This window comes from Periophthalmus magnuspinnatus, chromosome 11, assembly GCF_009829125.3.
Source record: "Periophthalmus magnuspinnatus isolate fPerMag1 chromosome 11, fPerMag1.2.pri, whole genome shotgun sequence".
Classification (NCBI taxonomy): domain Eukaryota; kingdom Metazoa; phylum Chordata; class Actinopteri; order Gobiiformes; family Gobiidae; genus Periophthalmus; species Periophthalmus magnuspinnatus.
In genome coordinates, this window is record NC_047136.2 from 6,793,456 (window position 1) to 6,819,112 (window position 25,657).

The 25,657-nt window shown below is 38.2% G+C and overlaps 3 protein-coding genes across 4 annotated transcripts in view; 2 read left to right on the top strand and 1 right to left on the bottom strand.

Annotated features, from left to right (window-relative positions):
- The first annotated feature begins 1,040 nt into the window (after positions 1-1,040).
- sla1a (Src like adaptor 1a) lies at positions 1,041-5,247 on the top strand. Its single transcript, XM_033975537.2, has 8 exons — positions 1,041-1,154; positions 1,637-1,737; positions 1,820-1,919; positions 1,993-2,079; positions 2,631-2,734; positions 4,216-4,347; positions 4,466-4,595; positions 4,812-5,247. Exons 2-8 carry the CDS (start codon positions 1,656-1,658, stop codon positions 4,990-4,992), a joined length of 816 nt encoding a protein of 271 aa, XP_033831428.1. The 5' UTR covers positions 1,041-1,154; positions 1,637-1,655; the 3' UTR covers positions 4,993-5,247.
- A 5,009-nt stretch (positions 5,248-10,256) lies between these two features.
- Positions 10,257-12,496, top strand: abitram (actin binding transcription modulator). The gene is made up of 6 exons (XM_033975543.2): positions 10,257-10,434; positions 11,684-11,735; positions 11,812-11,941; positions 12,016-12,092; positions 12,161-12,230; positions 12,323-12,496. Exons 1-6 carry the CDS (start codon positions 10,350-10,352, stop codon positions 12,458-12,460), a joined length of 552 nt encoding a protein of 183 aa, XP_033831434.1. The 5' UTR covers positions 10,257-10,349; the 3' UTR covers positions 12,461-12,496.
- Positions 12,497-12,696: 200 nt separating this feature from the next.
- Positions 12,697-25,657, bottom strand: part of ctnnal1 (catenin (cadherin-associated protein), alpha-like 1) — a 46,465-nt gene continuing 33,504 nt past the window's right edge. The window contains exons 4-19 of one of the 2 annotated variants that reach the window (XM_033975490.2): positions 23,691-23,810; positions 22,589-22,678; positions 22,208-22,378; positions 21,700-21,900; positions 21,225-21,311; positions 20,876-21,034; positions 20,217-20,309; positions 19,069-19,219; positions 17,901-17,938; positions 17,758-17,808; positions 16,932-17,086; positions 16,601-16,649; positions 16,384-16,440; positions 14,937-15,056; positions 14,196-14,279; positions 12,697-13,982 (exon numbers count right to left, since the gene is read on the bottom strand). In XM_033975490.2, coding sequence (XP_033831381.1) covers positions 13,809-13,982; positions 14,196-14,279; positions 14,937-15,056; positions 16,384-16,440; positions 16,601-16,649; positions 16,932-17,086; positions 17,758-17,808; positions 17,901-17,938; positions 19,069-19,219; positions 20,217-20,309; positions 20,876-21,034; positions 21,225-21,311; positions 21,700-21,900; positions 22,208-22,378; positions 22,589-22,678; positions 23,691-23,810 — 1,800 coding nt within the window. In that variant the 3' untranslated portion in view covers positions 12,697-13,808. The remainder of the gene's footprint in view (positions 13,983-14,195; positions 14,280-14,936; positions 15,057-16,383; positions 16,441-16,600; positions 16,650-16,931; positions 17,087-17,757; positions 17,809-17,900; positions 17,939-19,068; positions 19,220-20,216; positions 20,310-20,875; positions 21,035-21,224; positions 21,312-21,699; positions 21,901-22,207; positions 22,379-22,588; positions 22,679-23,690; positions 23,811-25,657) is intronic. The other variant, XM_033975491.2, reaches the window with a different exon arrangement.

The window sequence follows — 25,657 nt, forward strand, 5'->3', positions numbered from 1 at the left end:
TTTTGCTTTCAGTGTCCAGTCTGCACATATGAGGCGATGTGGGCTTCCTCTGTCTGGATTATTTATCTTTCTGCACCAGAGCTCCTTCTCGCAAATGCAAAAGGAAGGAAGCCGAAAGCTGAATGCATCAACTAGTGGTTTTTGTTTCATCACTGTGCTACATTTAGACAAAGGTGGTGACATTAAAGTCAAAATGTACTGACCTAGAATCTCAGTTAAGACCAAGTGACACTAAAGATAAATGGCTGACTTTTGTGCGTGGAGTTCTAAGACAGAGTTTTGAACATCCACATCAGCATCATGTAAAAATCATTAAACAATTTTTTGACACACATCTGGCTTCATGCTGTCACTGGAATTAGGAATGTGAGGTCTTACATAAGGAAACTATAAAAGGTTATATTGATGAGCACCGGAGATGAACTACCAAACTTCTGTACCATTATCCCACACATCATTATTTAATTATTGGTACACTTTATTGTCCCTGTAGGGAAATGTATTTTCTGCATTTCACCTGTCCTTCAATGTCACTGGGGCAAACTGTCAAGAGCAGTGGGCACTGCAATGGCACACCCATTGACCCATCTCCAAGTCACACCCAGAGAAACATGCATACTCTGCACAGATAGGCCAAGGAGACCTGGGAGTCACACCCGGATCCTTCTTGTTATGTGGCAAAAGAGCTTGCCACTAAGCCGCTAACTTCCTGGATCTCAAAATGCAGATTTTACTCACAGTCCTATAATTAACAATAGTGTTTACAGTGAAGCTAGCAGCATGTTCCCTTTTACTAAGCACAGACTTAAAATAATTTCCTCAACTGTACATTTCATACAACAGAACAAATGAATTGAGTAAAGCATCAATGTACGTCAGACCACTTCAGATACATTGTGTAAAGATGTACTTGCCACAAACCAGTGGCTGTAGTGTGTCTGGTTGTTTTGGGTCTATTGGTGCATCACAAGCTTCTTCCTCTTTTCAAACAGGAAGTAAGTATGCAGTCAGATGAAGCGCTGTCGCCACACTCTGACAGGTCATTTCGGTAAACACTTGTGACTGGACCACTTCTCTTTCCGACTTTCTACTACCAGCGCAATGATGAGGTTAAGCGACTACCTTACTTGATGCCATCTATGCTAGGATCACAGGTAGGATGGTCGGCTTTTCAACAAAACAGATAGTAGTAGTAGTAATGTCTGTGTAATCCCTCAGTCGTCAAAGTATGATCCATACTAAAAGAAGTCCAGTTGACAGATTTGATTTTTTTCTTTTACAGTAGTAGTAATTTATTACTGTGTATGTATGCTTGTGTTGACATAATAAGTAAACCAGAAAAACAACTGATGTCCATGCGATCCTACGCGTTTAAAACTGTATTAGAACTGCTCTAAAGTTAAATTCATTGCAAAATTTAAATGCATTTATCGTAATTACTTTGCATATCAACAGCAGTGGAAAATTAACCCTGGTATAGTCTATCTTTAGCTTCCCCATTCTGCACCCAATGTCTTGTTAAAGATATTTGTGACCAGTAGGAAGTCACAAAACAATGCACTGCCCAAAAAAAGGAGAAGGACTAACATTTCACATAACATTTTGTCCAAGTTGACTCTGGTATGTTTGACCCCAGTCCAGACTCCAGCGGGGTGATGGGGAATATGGTACGCGGCATGATCAACGGGGACAAGAGAGGAATGTATGAAGACAACTATGAGGACAATGCTGAAAAAAGTGAGTACCACTTCGGTCCAACACAGGCTTTTGTGATCATAAAGTTACATTTTAATTCTAATAATATTTCATTCATTTGCAGAGGTAGAAGAAGATATACTGGTGGTGATTGAAGACTACCCACCCCCTGCCATCACAGACCCCATTTTCAGATTGGGGGAGAAACTACGAGTCATTAAACAGTATGATAAATCAGATTAAATGCAAATGTTTGATTTTACAGTGTCTTCATTATAGTTTTTTCTTTTTGGACAGAGAGGTATATTGGTGGAAGGTGTGCTCGCTGAACACAGGCAAAATTAACTACATACCTGACATACATGTAGCCAAAATATACCATGGGTAAGAATTTAATCTATATGGGCACCATTAGTGTCGCGCATCAAGACGATACTTGATTTTTTGCCATGTTCGCTGTAGCATAGCCTCATCAGTGGTTGCAATCACATCTGTTATCTTTTGCTTTAGTTCAGGAATGTCCCAGACTTTTGTTCGATACATGAAATCTTTAACATAGCCCCATAAGAAGATCACATTCACACATTGTGCCTTCTCTTAAGGCGTAGCCATTTCTCATTGGTTCATTCAAAAGGATGCCTCTTTAATTAACAGGGTGCCTGAAATACAAATATAAAATACAAAATAATGAAATACAAAATGTAAACTTTTATAACCACTGAGTACAATAGAACAAATCTAATTAAAATATCTTATCTATTGCCTTTGGAATAAACTTTTTAAATTATAAAGAGATTTTATGGACATCCAGTATAATTTGTTTTTTCAAATTAACAACATCTTTAAGGGGCTCGTAAATTCAGGATGATACAGTTTTAACATTCACTTTTCTTTGTATTGTTTTATTGTTTCACTATGTACTGTACTGTGCCCAGGTGGCTGTTTGAAGGTGTGGAGCGGCAGAAAGCAGAGGAGCTGCTGCTGTTGCCTGTGAACCGTGTAGGGTCATTTTTGGTCAGAGAAAGTTCAAAGGAAAGAGGTAAGAAGTGATACTTTAACAAGCAAAACATTTTTATTTTTGTAAAATATTTAGAGAAGTTACGATGGACAGAGATGTGAGAAATATTACGCATGAGAAGATGAGGAATTGTGCTTACTGCTGAAAAAAATTATGAAAGTAGGGCAAGCATCACATTCAGCCACATGAACAAAACTTGTGATCTGTATATTTGTTAATCCCTTAAGCCAGGAGTGTCAAACTCAATTTCACCGAGGGCCACATCAGCAAAATGGTTCATCTCAAATTTGCAAAGATATAAAAAACATGTCTGTGTAACTGCGTAACTCCTGATAAACTAACATTTTAAGACAGTCATACATTTAAATTTACCTTGTTGCGGGCCGCATAAAATGACACGGTAGGCCGCATTTGGCCCCCGGGCCTTGAGTTTGACACATGTGCCTTAAGCCTTTATGTTTTATATTATGATATTTGTAAAAGGTGCATATTTTTGTATGTTTACTTTAATCATTCGTTAAACTCCAACATTGCAGCAATAGATGGTATTTCATTTGCGTGATAGCAGGTCTAGCATTACTAACCACTAAGTCAAGTTTCCAGCATCAGTATTAAAGATGCATAGTCATCATGGAATTTGGCAAATCATGATGATGTGGATGATATAAATTATTTGTGTTGTATTGAATGCACTCCAAACTATGCAGGAGTAACAGCTTTTTGATAATTGGGATCTAAACAAATACAAACACATTAACTACTATATATGCTGCTATATTACTATTCAAAAACCCCTATATCTTGAGCCCTGCGTCGCCTGGGCCTTTCTGTGTGGAGTTTGCAGGTTCTCCCCTCTCAAATGCAGTGGACAAATTTCACTATTAGGACAGTAAAGTATACCTGTATCCTATTCCATCATCATTTTATTTGTTGCACTGTGTAACTTTTTTGGTAAAGGGTTTGCTACCTGCTTGTTTCCATGGACATTTGCCTGTAATGATCCACAGTATGGCATTAAACTTATCTATCTGCATGGATATAAGCAGGTCACCACCAAGTCAGTGCTGTGGTGATCCCACTCAACATAAAAATGTTTTTCAAGGCACTTTATTCTGCAACTGAAAATGCAAGATAACTTTAAGGCCATACTGTGGAATATTCCAGGCAAAGCTTAGCGAAAAGCAAGTGGCAGATCCCCCAACTGAAAAACTGCATTGTGCTTCTAGTTGTGTTACTTACAGTGCATATTCTAACAACAAAAACTTGAATTTGTTACTTGCTGATTTTTTTAATAGCGTGACCTTTCATTTACTTGGAAAAAAAACCCAAAAACCCCAAAAACTTCAGTACTGCAAATGTGTAGTTTGGCGTCTCACTGTTGATTTCATGTGTCGTATGCATATGTTGTGTTCCAAGTGTGTAATCACTGTTGATTTCATCTGCTGTATGCATATGTTTAGCATGTCACTGTTGATTTCACTTGTTGTATGCATATATTCCAGGTGTGTATTCTTTGTCGGTGAAGCACAGCAATATAAAGCACTATCGTATCTTCCGAATGGACAACAGTTGGTACTACATCTCCCCCCGGCTAACTTTCCAGTGTCTTGAAGATATGATCAACCACTACTCTGGTACACTCATTACAAGTGCATGATAAACTAAAAATAACACAGACATACTTATCAGCCTTCTAAATAAAAACACATAGTGAGAAAGACACTACTAATGACACGTGTTTGTACCTTTCAGATTCTGCAGATGGACTGTGCTGCATGTTAACATCTCCATGTCTCACCACCACGACCATAGCTCCGACGGACACAGCGATAGCCCCTCCGGTCGTAATGCGCCGCACCTTTGACTGGAACAAAGTCGACAGGTGGGTTACAGACAAGTCATGCGGGAATAAGAGTGAAATTAAATACCATTTGTGATTATTTTGTCCAATGGAAAATGCCTTTTAAATAACATTTACATTAGCAACTTTATGTCTCACTTTTTGTTACAACACAAACAGCCTTCCCTTTTATGAACTGCATTGAGTTGTGGTAAATGCGATGTTCCTCTATTGTGTAGTAAGTTCCCTTGTTTGCAGGACTCAGCTTGTAAGCCCTGAAAGCTGCAACGACAACATGATGAGCTATGGAGTGAGGAACAGCATCGCCTCACACCTCTTCTTCTCCCAGGAGCCCAGTGATGCGCGAGAGGAGAGGAAGAAAAAGAGCAAATCAGTCTATGGCGTCTCTCATAATACAGACTATATGGACAGCTTCTAGAGGAATGCCGCCTCTACAGTGAGAGAGCAATACTGCCTGCAACTCTCAGAAAGACTGCAATATTTCCATGTATTTCATGTTGAAAGCACAATGAAGTGAAAAAGTGCTGAGTGGAGTGGTAAAAATATGTTTTACCAATTTAATGAGAAGATTTAACGAACACTGGTCTGTGGCACATTCCTTTATCCCAGAGTGTAAAGAGTGTAAATGTTGTTATGTTATTTTTAAATGATTGCACCATAATAATAAGCCCTATTATAATGACCTTGTGTGTATTCAGCCTGTTTAATTATACTAGGTCTCTTAAGTTAATGTTTGCACTCCATATTAAGGTCCTGTTGTGTAAGATCAACACCAATTTTGCACTTTATTAGGAAGTGGCCTCTATGATCAAATGCGTTGATAGGTTAATGAAAGAAGAAATGGAAAATGTAACATGCTCACACATGTTAAGTTTCCTTCCTTCTAGAAACTGACCACAATGAAATCTTACCACTAACCCCAAAAAGTCTCAAAATATGTGTCTTGTTTTAAGCAAGCAAAACCTAAAGTTATTTTTACACTCTACATACATACCATTATCAAGCAAAACAGATGAGAAACATTTCAAATTACTTTCACCAAAATCACCCACTGCTGTACTTTTCCAACAGAATAAATGAAACGCATCACACAATGTTAACATGGGCCGATACATATTTTATATCTAACTTAGTTACACTGTTCCTGCAGTGTGTCCTGACAATGTCAGCGTTCTCTCTTCAGGATTGCTTGCATGTGATGCTTTTAAAGTCCAATAAAATAGTTTCATGTAACTGATTAACAAAGCATTGTATGTGCACGCGTATACAGTTCAAGTAAGTGGAAAACTCACAGACGTAGCCTATGGGTGCACCACGCTGAGATGGCTGTCCAGTCAGCATTAGTCACTGGCTGAGTTTGGGAGTCTCTTGGGACGTGGAAGAGGTTGAGGAAAAAACTGGAGATGAAAGTAACAAAGGTTTGGACATTGCTAACATGATTTACTACTGATATGTGTTTTCTGTGCTTTACTGGGTAAAAAGTACCTCCTCCAAGAACTGTATATCAAATGACATTTAAGATTAGTTTAATTTACTGCTAAGCCAGCCTACCTGGTCTCTTTGTTGTGAAACATGTTTTACTAGAATATAAAACAAAAAAAACCAAAAAAAATAGAATAAAAAAACAAAAAGAAAGAGAGAAAGAGAGAGAGGGAGAGAGAAAGAGAGAGAGAGAGGGGGAGAGAAAGAGAGGGAGATAGTGAAAAAGAGAGAAAAAATAGTTCCACATAAAGGTCATAAGGCCATAAAGTAGTTAAATTAGTATGGTACATAGTGGCCATGGCTTTCTTGTGTTAAAATGTCATGTACTAATCTGGCCACATGATTAGTAAATGACATTCAGCATAGTCTCCAAGCCTCATAGTCTCCAAGTCTCATAGTCTCCAAGCCTCATAGTCTCCAAGTCTCATAGTCTCCAAGCCTCATAGTCTCCAAGCCTCATAGTCTCCAAGTCTCATAGTCTCCAAGCCTCATAGTCTCTGAGCCACTACAAATCTACTCAAATGTTTATTCTGCTCGGTCAAAACAACCTTGCAGCTCACTCCCTACTAAATTAAAACTATTTGTCACATCCTGTTTTGGTCACTTCACAGCTTTAAAAAAATAAATAGTGTGAATGTGAATTTGTATAGGTGCGTGTTAGTGGTCAGTCTTTTTTGCGCAGATACTCACGTCAATACTTCCCTAAACTCTCTACCATTATAAACTGTTCAACCACAAAAACATGACTGTGTTACACTGATGTTATACCAAGATAAAAAGTAAAAAGAGCAGATGTAGTTCTCATGTGTAGCTTTTGTAATTTATATTTAGTTAATTTGATTTTTTTATTAATCAGATGAACCAAATCTTCTATTGCTTTTATTATTCTTATTTTTAGCATGTAATGTTTAGATGTACAGTAATGGACAAAGTGTTCCGGTTAGTTAATATGTAATATAAACACATTTAGCAGAAGGACCCTCTACTTTTCTGAAGCCAAAGTCAGGGGTACCATGTTGAAAGATTCGCCTTCTGTGCTTCATGCTAATGAAAAAGACTAAGATTTAATTAAAGTCAGACCTGGTTTCTCACCTCATTTTTATAGTGCTTCCAATGCATCCTGGGAATTATATACAAATGTTCAAATTTGTACTTTTAATGACCTTCTAGCTTGGCACTTCTTGTCATTCTAACACAAAATAAAAGAGAACACTAGAATACACTGGCAAAAATTCATATAACATTGAAAAAGCTGCGTCCAAACACTGCTTCTTCTCTTTTGAAAAGCAGATGTGGGCTACGTGGCTCCAAATATAGATAATTAATAACAGCTTTCCGCACATGCTTCCGAAATCAAATCCTTTTGCATATAACCCAAGTTGATACTAATTTATATATTTGAATACTGAATACTAAGAAAAATAGGATTTACTGTCCAGAAGAAATCCAAAATGAAATCCCCTAATTCTGGCTGCAGTGTTTTGAGAGTTACCTGGCAGAGTGAGTGTTCTTTCCATTGCCCTCAGCTCCCGTTTGAACCCCATTTGTCTCCAGGAAATGACAAGCAGGATGACAGCGGTTGAGAACAGGAATGAAGCAAGCACACTTCTTAATCACTGAAATGAAAGAGCACAGCAAAAAGAACAGCTAGAATAAATGAGCTGCAGGTCAAAGATGTTAAAATGTGTGATGTTTGAATGTAAATGGTGATGGATGCATCTAGTTTATTAAAAATATGTTACTCTTCCTGTTACACAGCACCACAAATGCACGCTGTCTACTTGTGCAAAGATACTATAATGAAACAGCAGCAATGAGACAAACAGCAAACCGATGCAGACCACATCCTTTAGTTTTTTGGGTTTTTTTTACCTTTTTGTCAAATGGCATCGCTGCTAGGTAGAGAACATATTATTATATATTTTTACACAACACTGCCTTTAGTGTGATAGTTAGTAACCTTTAGCTTTACTGAAGTGATCATGGTTCCAAATATTGACCACTTGCCCATAAGTCTTCCATTCACATTACAAATTACAAATGCACATATACAATAAAAACAGAACCAGCAAAAATATACATGCCTCTAAAGCACTTACAATGTACATCATATGAAAAAACTTACATGGAAAGTTCAAAAAATAGATATATAGCAGAATTGCATGGACAAAGCAGTCCTCCATTCTGTTGCCTGTCTTACGATAGTGCTAATTAAGCTAAGTAGCTGATTAATAATTAATAATTATAGCATGCCAGTATTTTGTGGAGCTGGGAGTGGTTATAGTGAAACATACGGGATGCTGGCCATACAATTCCTTTTTGTCAATATTAATAGAGGGTTATACTGTTTATGATTCATCAAAAGGATTTGGTTGGTCCTTTATTAAATAAATTGATTCTCACACTACTAGTATTTTTTTAAAAGCCTAATCCTTTGTTTTGGCCGGTATCCAATAGAGACAGCATGTGGATTAAACATGGAGAGCTTGACAACCAGAGAGCCCTAATAATCCTTTGCTTTGTCTACACTGTGAAAATGATATAACCTCTGTTCAAATTAGGCAAATCATCATTGAGAACCACTATTCTTGTGTGACAGTATCTTTCGCGCACAGCTCAAATTTCCATGAACCCAGTTAGACCCATCCAAATAAAAAAGGCGATAAAACAACATCAAGTTTTCACTGCACTTTCGAGCAGCAGTGAGTCTAATGGGAAACAGACTCCTTTCAGGAAAAAGAATCATAGCTCTGAAGATGGCAAAGACGCCTTTTCTGCACAAGTGTAAAGTTCAAGGCTATAGTTCTGTGGCATGAAACAGGAAATGGTTTGTGGACTGCTGAGCCACCCACACACCACTGCATTGATGAGAACACTTTTATCAGGGTGACCTCTAGCTTAAAAACCGATCCCCTTCCAAGGACAAAGGGAAAGACAAGAGGAAAGGGAAAGCAGTCCTTCAAGCTGCTGCACTGGCTGACGTGGACCAGGACACTGCAGCCAAATGCAGCTGCACACGTGAGAGATGAATGTGAGACTCTTTAAACGGCCTACAGGCGAGAATGGAGGGTAGATCTCACCAATACAGATATATTATTACAGTGTTAAATAAACTATATGGACGGCCATCTTGACCTGTCATGCAAAACAAAAATGAAATCAAACTGCTATTAAGGCTTATTATGCATGCACTACTGAACATTAAAGGTGCAAAACTGTGATGTAGGCCCCCACCCTGCTTGTCTTCATGGAGCTTGTATTGCCTTGCCTGGAACATTATGACATTAAACTTTTCTGACTCCATAAATATAAGCAGAAGGCCACTAGGCCAAGTTACAGACGAGGTTTTTAAACAATAATTAGATTTTCTTCATAACGCTGTGACTTTTCAGGTATGCGTGTCAAAAGAAGATATTCAAAAATGGTATAGTATTTCAAGCTGGAATACATAAGGGGTGGCAATGTGGTGGTGCAATAAAAAAACTTTGGAAAAATGTGCTCTCATTAGGAAGGAAACTTTCCCAGACGTGGTAATGGTGATTAGACAAATGGAAAACTCATTCTGCGTTTAAAGATCCAGCCAACGTCCTCCATTATATTAAATGATTAAAGATGAACTCATTAGATTACAAGAGCCACTAAGACACCATTTATTTCGTACATGTCATCATTTGCCTGCTGAATTTAAAGCAGCCTTTAATTGACACTTTTGGATTGACTGCAAAGCTTTTGTTTCTAATGAACACAGACGCCACTGAGGCTTAGACCTAATTTAAACACTGGTGGACAATTTATCTCAAAATGGACACAGATCACGATGACTATTTTCTGGTTAGGCCTACTCTGACATCTAGTGGATAAAAATGCAATTACAAATGTAAATTTACAGTGCATAGGTTTACCTAAACCACGTGCAACTAATTAGGCTAAATCAATGTAATGTGATCACATATAAATGATAACGAGTTTACAAGGTACATTATAAAGGCCTATAGACTTCGTTTTTCTTACCTGTCGAGATTACCCCTTCTAAATATTTTAAACATTGATATTATTTCTCAATAACTAACTGTTTAGGACGTGTACAAGAACAACTTAGCTGTGAAAACACGGCATTAAAATACAGAACAACATCTGTCAGGTCACTCAGCCAATTGTGTGTTTCGGTCGGAATTATTTAAACGAGGAACCGACCCTGTGCATCAGAAAATAGTGACCGCATTTCTGACTGACCATTATCTCGTAAAAGAGTTAATATAACGTTTTAGACCTACGTTTTAGTTGCTTGTTTTGATGGACGACGACGTGACACATGTAGAGACAGAAACGAGGGCTCCTTCAGTCATCGACCGATATTATACACGATGGTACAGGACAGGTAGGGCTTGAGTTAGCATTTATGTAATAATGAGATGTAAAGGTAGGGCTTGAGTTAGCATTTATGTAGTAATGAGACGTAAAGGTAGGGCTTGAGTTAGCATTTATGTAGTAATGAGACGTAAAGGTAGGGCTTGAGTTAGCATTTGTAATAATGAGATGTAAAGGTAGGGCTTGAGTTAGCATTTGTAATAATGAGATGTAAAGGTAGGGCTTGAGTTAGCATTTATGTAGTAATGAGATGTAAAGGTAGGGCTTGAGTTAGCATTTATGTAGTAATGAGATGTAAAGGTAGGGCTTGAGTTAGCATTTATGTAGTAATGAGATGTAAAGGTAGGGCTTGAGTTAGCATTTATGTAGTAATGAGATGTAAAGGTAGGGCTTGAGTTAGCATTTATGTAGTAATGAGATGTTAAGGTAGGGCTTGAGTTAGCATTTATGTAGTAATGAGATGTTAAGGTAGGGCTTGAGTTAGCATTTGTAATAATGAGGTGTAAAGGTAGGGCTTGAGTTAGCATTTGTAATAATGAGGATGTAAAGGTAGGGCTTGAGTTAGCATTTATGTAGTAATGAGATGTAAAGGTAGGGCTTAAGTTAGCATTTATGTAGTAATGAGATGTAAAGGTAGGGCTTGAGTTAGCATTTATGTAGTAATGAGATGTAAGGTAGGGCTTGAGTTAGCATTTATGTAGTAATGAGATGTAAAGGTAGGGCTTGAGTTAGCATTTATGTAGTAATGAGATGTAAAGGTAGGGCTTGAGTTAGCATTTATGTAGTAATGAGATGTAAAGGTAGGGCTTGAGTTAGCATTTATGTAGTAATGAGATGTAAAGGTAGGGCTTGAGTTAGCATTTATGTAGTAATGAGATGTTAAGGTAGGGCTTGAGTTAGCATTTATGTAGTAATGAGATGTAAAGGTAGGGCTTGAGTTAGCATTTATGTAGTAATGAGATGTAAAGGTAGGGCTTGAGTTAGCATTTGTAATAATGAGGTGTAAAGGTAGGGCTTGAGTTAGCATTTGTAATAATGAGATGTAAAGGTAGGGCTTGAGTTAGCATTTTATGTAGTAATGAGATGTAAAGGTAGGGCTTAAGTTAGCATTTGTAATAATGAGATGTACGCGCATAAGGCACATAGTCTCAATCTCAATTTACAAAACACTATCATATGATCCTGCGTTTACTGTCATTAATGCACGTTGATTTTGATCTGATTTTGTTCATATTGTTTCTTTGTTGTCAATATTTTAGACTTGAAGGGTAAACCAAGTGAAGATCACTGTATTTTGCAGCATTCAAACAGGTACACCAGTTCATTAGCCTATTTATGGTTTAGGATGGGCGATGTTTACACTGTTTGCCTTTTTCTCTTTTTGCAGAATTTGTGTTGTTACACTGGCAGAAACCCATCCAATTCTTCAAAATGGGAGGACTATCAAAAGCATTAATTACCAAATTAGTGATTGTTGTAGTCGACTTAAAAACAAAGTGTCTGGAAAATCTAAACGGGTAAAAAGGCTACATTATGGCATATAAAGGTTTTTCATTAGATCTAGTCCAAACTGTGTACTATTGTCTTTTAGGGAGGCCAGTTCCTGACAGACTTTGCTCCTCTGTGTAGGATAACATGCACAGATGATACTGAATACACCATTTATAGGTGAGATTATTCCTCTGATCTTATATTTCTGGACTTTTCTTGTTCTGATAAATGTTTTTACATTTCAGTTGCATTAGAGGAAGACTTCTAGAAGTCAATGAGGATATTCTAAAAACACCAGCTTTACTACTGGAAAAGGTGAGGCATACCAAGTGGCAACTGGTAATTTGACAATACTGGCAATAATTGTATTTATTATTGCAGTAATATAAAACCTTTATTTTCAACAGCCATTCACTGAAGGATACATTGCTGTGATTTTGCCAAAGCTTGAGGAGAGCAAGAGCATAACAGAAAACCTACTGACAAGGGATGAGTTTGAGAAAGTTGTTGCGAAACGAAACATTTTTCCATCACAACCGTCTTGATGGAAAACAGACATTTTGGACTTTTTTTTTTCTTTGTGGATGATTTGAATCTTTGACTGTTTTGTGTTACTGCTTTTGGCATTATTTCAACAGTGTTTTCAAAACTGTGCTGTTTTGCATATTTTCCAAGCTTTTACTTCCTCTTTATTTACTTTAGTGCCCCAAATTGCTTTGTCTACAGAGGATATATGTTGCATTGTAGTTATTTTTATACAATATGAATAAAACACAAGGCTGACATAAGAAAAATATTGTTTATTTTCATTTCAGAACTTTCATATGCTCTTAATAGTCAAAAGAATAGATGGTTGAAAACTAAATCTCTCTTTGCCATCTCTATAGTAACTATAATCTCTACTTTCATACAATACAGCAAAGCTTTTAAACTGCATTTCTCTTTAATTGATTTCAGTCAATGCCCCTCTATTAGCTTGTACCTTTGTAGGATTTACTCTTTATTATCAGCTTTGCTTCATGTACCATATAAATCTTAAATACATTGTCGACATGTGGCAGCTTAACATGGAAGTCTTCATAACAATCCTGCAATCTGCAGGGATCCACACACCATTCTTTCCTTTACTGACCAAACAAGTTCCAAAATCATCCTAGTTACAGTTTAAGCGTAAATCAGACAGAACAGCAGTTTACACTGAATAACTAAGCTTTATATTCAGAAATATTTGCAAGCTTAACAGAACAAACATATTTGGCTTTGGATTTTTTTTTTTGCATTGTGACACTAGCATGGCACATGTTTCATTGCACAGCATATGAAACTTTTCCTATGGCATTATTTACATTTTTTGTAGTAACATTTCTACAGGATGTCATGTGCCACAATCACTCATATTACACATGTAAACATTACAAATGCATGACTCACAAACCAAGGGAGACTCAATTACAAGGGTTTGGTACTCATGGTAACATGCAAGTAGTGTTTAAGCCACATATTTCTTGTATTGTTTCAGCTTTATGTGCAACACTAGAAAGATACAGCACACAGACTTGTCTCACAGAGGCACCTGGTGAAATGAATGTATGGCTAAAACCTCAAGCATTTAGAGTAGCTGAGGTGACAGGAGAGGCAATGCTCCTTAAAAAACATTTGTGTGGGCTGATTGTCTCCATCTTGGAGTGACATGGACTGGGTGGAATGTATCATGTACCATGGGATTTGAGATATATTAATTGACTGAAATTAAATCATTCAGACTGTTGCTAAGGAATCATTTACCCCTCCTCATATGTTCCCTCTTTATGGGATAAGACTTTCCCCCTGCTGAGCCCCATGTGGTACGGGCTCTGTGTAAATACTAAACTGACAACGGCTGCTTTGCTTTGTTTATTTACTCTCCAGTAGGTTTATGCTTGCCATGTGCTGCTCCAGTGATTTGACGCCGAACCCATTTGAGCCATTCTTGCCGTTGAGAGCGCCCTCCTCTTTGACAGGGGTCGATGTGTCCTGTCTCTCCCTCCAGTCTTGAGGAGAGCCCAGGCTGCTCCTCTCTGACTTGTACTATACAAACAAAACAGGCACATAGAATTTAAACATATTTATTTGATCACGTAGTTCCCAAAGCCCAAAACAAAGAACATTTTAGAATAATTTACTGACTTCCAGGGTGGATGGCAATTTGAATTTGGATTACATTATATGGGTTGTTAAAAGAAGATTTACATTTGAAGGGAAATGTTCTGTAGTCTAGAAATGTAACTGCTAAAAGTTTACCTTCCTGTGAAGCTTGTTGCAGTATGGCAGCATTGATAGGACCACAGTCAATATGCCCTTGGTTATTTGAATAAAAGCGTCCACCTTAAAATGGTAAGAAATTTGAATAATCAATCAAAATGCAAATATTCATTTATTCCAAGCATGTTTCAAGACCTCTAATATGATATTCAAAATGTTCCGAGGTGAATGTTGAGATGAAGATCAGAGTGGACAGACACAGACGATAAATAATAAAGGGCACCATTATTCAGCCAAGGTGGTGTTGTTCTTCATCTAGCCCTTTTGATTTCAACCTCATGTTTATTACAAGGTGACCTACAGCTCGGCCCTGCTCGGGATGTTCATTAAATCCACATAGACATTCATTATGCCTGCTCGCTTTGTTCATTACTGGTGTTACCTGTAGATCAAAATTATGTTTAAGCCAGCTACTATTGGACAGCCATTACAATAATTAGGGCTAAGGTTATTCTGGGTAAATGTAATAAAAACTATGCATAAGAAAAAGAGGAGAAATAAGAAATATGTGTAATATACAAACGAAAAGCTCACAAAGAGGTGGAGAACAGATCTTAGCCTTTGGTGAATCACACATGAACAGAATTATACTGTCAATTAAAAGAACGCCTTACTTTTTGTGGAGAAACACTGAGGCAGTTTTTACATTTTTCCAATTATGTGCATTCAAAATGTATTTGTACAAATAATAAGAAAGGATGCAATATGCAATATGGATACCTTCTGGAAGGTGGCAGTCTTGCCCTGTACGGGAGTCTTTCCCCCAATCTGGAGCTGCTGGCACAGTGCCACAAGTTTCTCTATCTCTGTCAACACGGTGGACTTCTCCTCATCAACCAACTGCAACGCACAAGAAATAAGGAGACAGCTTTCAGAAAGGAACCTATGTAGCCTGCACTCTTGCTGGTTTAAAAAAGTTGTATTATTCTCAGTACAGTATATGGACAGGTCATGAATAATGTGAAAGCTCAGAACCTCCAGAATTTACTCCCTGAGCTGCAAAGTCTGCACTAGCAATGAATAATGTTTGGCTGCATGGCCTAGGGTTTAGGAAGTGAGGATTTAGATCAGAGAGAGTCCTTTTTCAAATGTCACATTACTTTATCCCTAAATATAAATCATCAAGGCTGTAAGACAGTGATCCTAATAATGTTTAAGCTTCATTCATAGCTGCCTTTAGAACAGGTTGTGTACCTAATACACCTTATGTAATTACCCTTGAAGTAATCTTCAAGAATTGCTTTATGATTTCTATCAGCCCAGCACAGGTGTTCTACAAGCTAAGAAGGAGCTAAGAAATTACAGAGGCAAAATAGGGCTGCTCAGTATGAATGACTTTGTGATGTACAGTAATTAATCAAAAAGCGTGCAGCAGGTTGAAGAGCTCCTCATTATGAATTAGCCTTAGACCCGCCTTCTGCCTCTTCCACACATGTGCACAGACTTAGAAGCCAGTGATAAATACTAGTGTTTAGTGACTGTCAAAGAGCAGTTTAATTAAAATTAGACAACCTTGAAGAGAAATCTGGTGTGGGCAGCAGGAAACAGGATAGAGCGGCCATGTTTGTTTTTAAATCAGAGGAGAGACTAGTGAAAATGTCTGACAGTCTTAATTTCCTGCGGTGGCTGTGTGATTTATAGGGCTGTTCCAGAGATCACGACATGTCATGGGGGTGAACCAGGTGTGATAGAAGGAGCAGTGGAAGAGAGACATTGTTTTTGTGTATTTGTAGTGAGACACAAATCCATCTGTCTAAAAGAAAGTTATTACTACAATATAATCTTAGAGAGAAGGTTCATGTGAGTACACTATTGTGAACTGCTATAAAGTAAGACAGAGGAAGATCTCTTCAAAACATACTACATATTTGGATAATGCTTTTCCTGGCATCAAAAGATCCCCACCGGTCATTGGAATGTTTAGAGTAATAATTGGAGGGTTTCAAAAAACATTCTATTGGTCAATAATATTTAATACAAAGGGAAAGTACAGTTAATGAATAGGGGAAAACTCTCTCATGCCCCCATCTACAAATATGGTATCACATTCTCGAATCTGAAAGCCGCCATAGTATAAATAATGTTGGGTACTCTTGTAGGGTAGTTTTGTTTCAAATATGCAGTCTAAATTCCTGATGATATCTTTGTTTTCTAAACCTATACTTACCTGAACAGCAAAGGTGCGAAGGGATGAGCACAATTGAAGACCCTCTTCAGACAGAACCTGCAAAGTGTCAAGCAAAAAATATATATATTTGTATTAGTATTAATAATTTTTTAAAATAGGTAAAGAAAAGTGAAAGAAAAGGTGGACACTAGACATCCTCACCTCCAGTTTGCTTTAGGAAGTGTGAATTATATATAAACAATACAAATAAACTGACCTCTGCCTGATGGAAAAAGTCTGCCGTTGTTTTGAGAAGCCCCTCTCCTCTGCAAGAATCAATATGAGAAACAGCAAATGAGAAAACGAAACACATTTGAGAAGGATGAACGATAACAATAATACAGCCACAGCAATGTACAGAGACTGTATCTCAGATGATATACAACGATTTTACTGTCAAAGTGTAGAAATGTCAAATTTGCTGTCGATAACTTTGGGCTTGAGGATGTTATTAAAGGTAAGCCCCTGAAAAGATTTGTGTGGATGCTAAGAGGCTTTACAAAGTTGAGCCTTGAGATGAATGATAATGATTTATATTGAGCATGTACCTGGTGAAGAGATACATGTTGTATGCCATGCTGGCCAGACTCTGGCTTTGTCGCACGATCTCATGCTCCTGATCATCCCACTTTTCTATTTCAGTGTCCACATCTGAGGACAGCAGCCGCAGCTCCAGACCCAACTTAGCCATACATGTCTGCTCCTGGAGACATAAAACATTAGTTAATTTAACAGATGGTAAAGGCAAGAATAAAAGCAAAACGGTGAGTGTGTGAAGTATTTCAGAAAAAACCTCTTGGACTTTATAATCTCACTTTTTTAGTTATATAACTCACAACTTACTTGGAAGAGCCATGCAAGACAGTTTTATCTTTTTAGTTTCTCCATATAATAAAGGCATAGGCATCCCAGAAAGTCTTAGTTGTGTATTCACTTTGTACACTAGTATACAGCATGGAGCTAGTGAAACCATCCATCCGACTATACAAAGCCAATTATAAAGTTGTACTTTCTTCCAACAGTCATTGTGCTGATACACACTAATGGGAATCAAAATGTCTGGACTTGTGCAACTACTTTGTAATTTGTCATATAAATAGATCTCTTTTAAATATTAGCAAACATTTTTTTTCTAATTTGCTTACATTTCCTAAACCTTTATAATCAGCATAATCCTGTTTTCCAAGGCGGTGCAGCACGTTCAGAACTGCAAGCCAGCAACATTTCACTCTATTACCATATGAACACCATCAATTTTTCAAGTGAGTGACATCAGGTTTTCAGAGAGATGAATGTACGGCTGTCACACCAGAGTACACGACATGAGTTGATGTATTATGCTGCAAGTCACAGTTTATGGTGTGTGTGTAGTACCTCTGCGTCTAACTTGACAGATTTGGAAGTCTTAAGGTTTGCCGAATGTTTCTGTGAAAAGAGAATAGTGTTAATCAGCAGATCACAAAGCACTGTTGGATGTAGGAGGAGAATATTTATGAGATCGAATGTGTGATACCCACCCCGGGCCTGGGAAGAGATAAATAAGGTCTTTTGTCTCCTGAAAACAGAATACAAAAGAATTATGACATTTGTTTATGACAGGGAAGGCTAGGACATTATGTGGATTATAATGTAATTCAAATTATATAGATTTATATACATTGCCTTTCTAAAATCTTTATTTCAGAATAAGAAGATTTTGTTTCTTTGTTTGTATTCCAGTTCAAGAAATTAAATCTGAATGTGATTTGTTAAAGCTTCGTTATTCAATAATTATGATTACTCCTACGCTTTGGGTTTTATTGCTCTTTTTATCTTCAGACAGATGAGAGCTGTCCAAATCCTTTCACATCAAACCAATAAACTCTTAATGCTGTTTTAATGCAGTGCGATTCGGAGAGTGTAAAAGTGAACGACTTAACATTGCCCTTAAAACACTTAAGGGAATAGCTTGGCTTTATGGAAATTCAACACAGTGATGTACTTTAACCTTATTTCAGCTCCACTTAGCACATTATTTACAATTACAGTGATTGTGACTTAAATCTTTCACCATAACAAATATCTATGCATACACTATGCTCTTTTTCTATCTAGTTAAAGGGCCCAGATTACTCTATGCTTCTGATCTATGTTATAATGTTATTTCCTTCCTTCCTTTCCATCTTGTAATGTCATGTGGTAGTACAGGAAATGCTCCACTGTGTTTCCAACTCCATACGACCAAAATCTACCACTACATGACATCACAAGGTGGAAAAGGAAAAGAGCATTTTGAGGTTTGCAGATGTAGACAGACTAATAACAAAGGATTACTCAAACATGTGTGAATGAAACAAAACACAACTTCAGGTATGTTAGCGATAACAGGATTCTAACATGGTTCAAAGCCCACAAGAGTCAATTTTGTGTAATATAGGAGCTTTAAAATGCAAAAATTAAAACAATAGCTTTGTGCAAATGGGTTTTCTGTGACACTTTCAGCATTAACATTAATTTCATGACATCTCTTCTCAGTAATGCCTTTTCTTTACCCTTTAATTCCATTGGGTTCTTCAAAAAAATTCACAAAGGTTATACGCAGCCATTTCAACGCTTGAGCGGCTCCCTAATTCTTCACTGCTCTGTGTGTGTACGCTTTATTTGCCAGGTAGACAATACAGCTTTGTTAAGTCAAGTAAAACGCACCTCGCTTGCCTTCAAAAACATCATTGATCTCCCTGACGAGCAAAGCCATGTCGCAGAGCTGTGACTCCCAGGCCTCACAGAACACCTCCAGGTTCTCCTTCGCGATTTTACTGGATGGATGAAGAGCCAGCGTCTGAGCAGCAGAAATGATCTACAAGAACATGGAAAAGTTAACCTGCTAAAACTAACGATATGTACTCATTGCTATCAGTTTTTATTATATATTCAATGTGTTAAAGTATAACAAATCAACATGTAACTTTTCTGGTAGAGGGTACACCAGCTGCTTGTGTGTGTGTGTGTGTGTGTGTGTGTGTGTGTGTGTGTGTGTGTGTATAAGTGGTAGTGACTGTGCCCGTGACTGTCTGTGTGGGTTGTATGATTGTGTGAGGTCAGGCAGTTGTGGTGGTAACGTGGTTGGGTGGAAGGGCATAATAACTGTAAAGCACTTTGTGTTACAGTTTTGTATGAAAAGTACTTCATAAATAAAGTTAGACTGATTTGATTTCTCTCCATGGAGATGCTAGTGCCTCCTTATAAAAAAGTATCTAGCTTGGAAAAATATCTGGGAAGGCTTTTTTATCAAAAATTTCAACAAGTTCTTAAATGGAAATAGCCATTTTAAAAATGACCTATAAACAAAACTAAGAGTATAGTATTAAACAGCAAATTACCCCCTTGGTCAGCCCTTTATTACTTCTGACAGACGCACACTGATATCTCCAGCATCAGCCCCATACTGGAGCTTTATTGATTGGCTGACCTTTGAACCCTGGGCAGAGTCATTACTGCAGAGTCACGCGGGGCCTGACATTAGCTCTGCCGGACAGGAACATTCTACAGTGGGATAATTACTGGCATGGACCGTTTCCAAGAGCAAACATATTAGATGTGGGACAGTGTGGACTAGGTAGAGGAGAATAGCGTGTACTCAGCTCTATATGGACAGCAAGTGCAAGATAATTAATGGCAAACTTCTTTTCTTGTACCCGTTTCTTATATTGAACAAGTTTTAATTTGCCTTAAGATGGACTCTGTTTGGTTTAGAGTAAATAAAATGAAAATAGTTAATTGACTTGAATTGATTAAGTTTTAATTTGCTTGTTCCCTTACTCTTAACAAAGCCAAAAAGTGAAAGTTAATGGTACCTGTGGGCCAATCACATGGAAGGTCTCCTCAGCATGTATACAGGTTATCTCCAGAGGCTCTGTCCCCGACACATGGCACAGTAATCGGCACGTCTGAAAAAAAGCTATAAATTAATACTTACAATTTTTTTTTCCTTTTCCTGTTTGGGGGACACCAAGAGTTTTTGAATGCATCATATTGGAGATTTGTTACATGAGTCTTTCTATAAATTATTTTCTTGCCCAATGCATAATCAGTAAATTGTATGTTTAAGGTGCTTGTGTCATCTGACTGTATTTCGGATGCACACCACATCAAAAGTAGGACTTGACTAGGACTAAAGCAGAGAGCAGGACTAAACCAGGACTAGCGCAGGACCAAACCAAGGCTCATCAAGCTCAAACCAGGACCAAAACAGGATAAGTGTCAATGCATCCATATTGTAATATTTTTATACTTTCTGACAATTATTTTTCAAGAGGACTCTGATATTAAAAATCAGTATCCAGCAAATGCAGCTTTGTTAATATGTTTTGGGATTCAAGTTGATCGTTATAGAGTTAAAACTTTATGATCTTGCTTTAGAAGCCATGCAGTCAGGTTGTGTTTTTTATTGGGTTTCGTATTTTAGTTCTTCAATTTAAAGCCTGGAAAAGAGGAGAGTATGTGGACAGCGTACTTCGACTAGCTGCTCTTTCTGTTCGGTGAGAGTACGCGAATACTCAGCTACTGCCTCTAGGTTTCCTTCGGCTCCTGCAGCTTTGAGGGCCCTTAGAGGCAACTGCTCCCCGTGAACCTTGAGCTGGTCTGAGGCCCGACTCACCGCTGCCTTATGGAGCTGAGAGGGAAGAGCAAAAACAAGATTAGAAGACATGCCTCGGCTTATGTTGGTGGTGTGGAGAGGTTGCATCAGAAAAGCTTGATAATGAGTAAGCAGGGGAAAATAGATTATAGAGAAATAGAAAATGGAAAAGAAAGTACGATTCTAGAGTAACAGAGTTTCTGTATTGAGACAGACAGTGGCTCACCTCACGTCGGAGGTCACTGATGCTCTGGCACGTCTTCAGGATGGCTACCTCCATGTCCTGTGGGGGCTGTTTGGCATGTGCAGACTGCTGCTTGTGACAGACACAGAGAGAAGAAAAGCACTATATAGAGTGACTGAGTATATAGTCAATGTCATCATAAAATCCACACTTACCTTTGTGATTTAATTCTCAAGGAGAACTTCAGTATACAAAGAAAATGTTTACAATTTTCAACTGCAGTATAATCACTAGCGTTATATAAGCCGATCAATTCTAAAAACCTACAGGAGTTTCAACTCAGTTGCTGAAAATAGTTGTTCACACTTTTGAAATTGTTTGTTATTGTTATCAAACCCTCGTCCTATTTCAGACAACATTCATAAGTTACAACTCATTTTTTCTGACCACCATATGTGTTTGTGAATAATCCTGGAGGTGTGTGTGCATCTGCTCATGTGTGCTTGTGCCAACGCACCGCCTCGATCCAGCACTGCAGCAGCTGCTGGGCCTCCTGCCGTGCCAGCTGGCACAGGCCAAGGATGGCCTGCCTCTGCTCGTGGTTGGTGTAGGGGGAGTCCGTGAAGTCTTCCGTGCGCTCCACCAGGACGTCCAGCTGACTGCCCATGTCCTGAGGAGACCAGGAGTACAGGTTCTCCCTCAGACACTCCACCCTCGACTGGACATGGGTAACAGGGACAGAGGGGAAATCAGAAATGACAAACAAATCAAAAACAAACCAGTCTTTACATTTTGGTGTACAAAAAAACCCAAAACTTTTTACACCCAACCCAGAATTTGAAAATGAAAATAACAATAAAGAAGTACATAAACAAGTAAAAGCATTTTTGATTACATGCATGAATAAAGTTTCACATAAATATATAGTTTTACAAAATTCAATTGGTTTAATTAGTACAAAAAAGCTATGAAGTAACTTACAAAGAACTACTCTGGTAATGGTGTTCTCTCTATGAGACTTGTACCTTGAAATCTCTGATCCCATTGTAGATGCTGACAGGCAGGACTTTGCTGTCCCCACAGCTGCGAGCCTCAGTGACTATCTCAATGACCTGCTCCAGGGCACAGCGCATGCGGTGAAAAACTGCGTCTTTGTTGATTCGAGCCGACTCACAATCCGGGTGCCTCAGGCAGGTCTTTGGAAGAAAATTCACGTAAAATGTCAGAGCCCATGGCCTCTGTTGGCTTTCGGCTTCTGTCCTTTTGATGATTCCACTATAATTTCTCACTTAATATTTCATATTTCCGGGATATATTGAAAAAATATGCCCGCCTCAATCATTCAAGTGCAAGAAATATAACTTAAAAAGACTTAACATAGCCCTGGCTCTCTCCCGGTTGTTTACCTTAGAAGCAGTGAGGAGCATCATGGTGCATTTCTCCAACACGGCCCGAGCTGCAGCCATCCGTGCTTTCTTCTTCTCATCTTTTAGGTCCTGAATTGTGACGATAGATACAGAGAAGCTTTACTACACTACAACATCTCCTTAATGCCAGAATTTATGGACTGTCACGACCCGATTTTCCTCTAAACAAATGTAAAATAGATTCCAATAATATACATGATGTGAAAAGACAGCTGAACCCACTCCATTCGCAGCACTTCTCCATAGATTACAAAGACAGCGTGATTATCTGTCATTATTTTAGTTGCTGGCTTATACAGATGAAGATGATAGGATTTTGGAGAGGCCTGGTACAGAGAGGTGGGAGTTAAGTATGACAAAAGATGAGAAATAAAAAACTGGAAATGTGTGAGAGCATTAGACGCGGTGATGAGTAGCTTTGGAGGGGGACGTGACGTGTGTGTCAAAACAAGGGCCCTGATGAAACCGGCTCCCTGTTGGAGATATCGCAGCCGCTGCACTTTACATCCGCTTCTGCAGGCAAAGCGCTTTAGCTGCACCATGTACAGTACGCATCAAATGAGGATTAGGGATTTTTGACAGTACAAAGTTGGAAACCCCAAGCTAGGGTTAAGAGCAAAGCCTGGAGGAGACGGTTTGTTTTGCTTGAATACGGTAGAGGGGTATGGTTGAAAGTTTAGAGTGTTTACTAAAGGTCAGCAAGAAGAAGAGCATCAACATTTGTATATAGGTTTATTTTAGTCTAGAGTTAGTTTTCCCAGTGTTTGTCGGAGCAGCCAAAACAATGAAATAAAACTTCATAGCTCAACACTGCACCTGCTGCTACAATCACATTCACATCATTACTACATGCTCAATTATATCTTCATAAAACAAACTGATTTTGAGTCAACGAAACAAATGAAAGCTTGTTTATGTTTATTGAAATACCCATTAGCATATTGTCAACATAATATAAAACTTGTTACCACAGGCAGTTATTGTGTGTCTAACTCAGTCATGTAGTGTTATGCATTGCAAGAACCAAACCGCAACATTGATTCGGTTGTAATTAGAACCCACCGCTTTTCATTTTACTCACGTTCTGCCTGTCTCCGGTCAGGTGGGCAAATTCCACCATCTCGTTTCCAAACTGGCTGAAAATCTGAACAAACTCCTGGAAGGTGCTGACTCTTTCCAGATGGTCCAGAGTTACTAAGACCTGGAGGGAGAAAAGGGAGACAGAAGAGTTCAAACACTGAAAATATGGCCCAATTAGAGCTAACAGCTAATTAGTGTTATAATGATACTAAAATTTCAAACTTGATTTCAATAATAAGAAAAAAACCCGATGCTTAATGCCAAAGCTTTTAATGTCCATGCCCTTAATCAGATTGCACAGATTAAATCTATATCTCAGTGGGTTTCTTTATTTATTTATTTATCTTTAATTATACAGGGGAACCCAAAGAGAGCACTTGGGCGCTCTTTCCATATAAAACATTAAAAACAGGTGCAAGTGTGTGTTTAAAAGTTTGTTACCAGACTATTAAATTCCGAGTGTGTCTAGTTTTGAAGTGTATTCCATTTTGTGAAGCAAAACAGCTAAGATCTGACTTTCCCGTCTCAGTTTTAGTGCGGCTAATCCTTAGTCTTATGCAGTCATTTGATCTGGTATTAAATATACCGGTATCAATAAGTAACACGCAGGTGAGGTATTCTGGCAGTTGAAGTAGTCCCTTATAGATACATTTCACACAGTGCTGCTGTCTTCTTGTAGACAGTGATTTTCATAGAGAATACTGTGAATGGTTTCAATTACATTAAGTATTTCTGAATGCGGATCATTTATTAGAAAACTGGTGGAATATTTGTTTTCCCCAATTTTAATTACTTGCCAGTACCACAAGTAAACAGCAAATAAATTAAATGGCTGAGACACAAGGAATACATCTCAAACAGTTAATATGTCATTTATATTAACAGGCTCCTATTTGTCGAAAAACACTGTTCAGATAATGCAATCATTTTGTCATCTTAGCTAAAAGGTGTAAACACATTTGAGTTCTTAATAACATGCCATGTTTTATAAATTATTTCATGTGGGATAGACTTGACACGGGGGTAGTAACAACAGCTTTTTTCTGTTGTGGACCAAAATCAGGATGAAATGTAAGTGTGTTTGTCAGTAATGGAGGGCACTGGGCTGTCGCCTGTCTGCCCAAACGAGGATAACCAGCTTCTGTTTCCATTCTTGGCTCTAAGTTTGTCTCTAACTTTATCCATCTCACTGTGTCTGGCTAAAGGCACATCCAGGTGCACTGGGAAGGCGCTCTTCTTCCTGCTCTCTCTGCAGTATTGTCTAAGTGAATGCTAAATGCACTGCTTCGCGTTAATTACCTCCAGAGTAGCTTACTCCCTCAGAGTGCTTGTGCTTATCTACCAGAAAAACACGAGTTGGACTAAAAAGTGTGTGCCTTTCTGTTTGTAGAGTGCATTATATGTAGCCATAACAGTATGACCACTAATAGGCAGGCTACAGAGAATTGTGCTTATTATGAGAGCTGGATCATTTGGTCAAAACAGCTGCCAAACTGCCACCCACTGATAAACCATTTTGGAAAATTATTAGGTTGCATTTTTTTTCATGACAATTAGATTCTCAAATTACATTTTAAAATCAAAATTCAGTTCACAATGCACATTCTGAACACATCTAGGAGCCAAGAGATTTGGAAAAAAAAACAAACAACTGAAATATAAACTGGTAAAGTAACATAAAATTGACATGCATTTCAGTTTATTTATTGTAGTACTGAACATGTGAAAAGTGATACTTCTAGAGAATCACGACTGACTCATGTTCTTGACCAACCACATATAATATATCCACAAAAATATCCAAGTGGCCAAACTGACCCCGCTATCGACATAAACATCGTTGGTTGAGCGGCTGGTGGTGTGATTCCAGCTCCCACACTTGAATGCTGTTGTTGTGTCCTTGGGCAAGACACTGAACCTCCCCAGTGTCTGTGTAACTTGGTGCATGAATGTGTGCGTGTGTGTGAT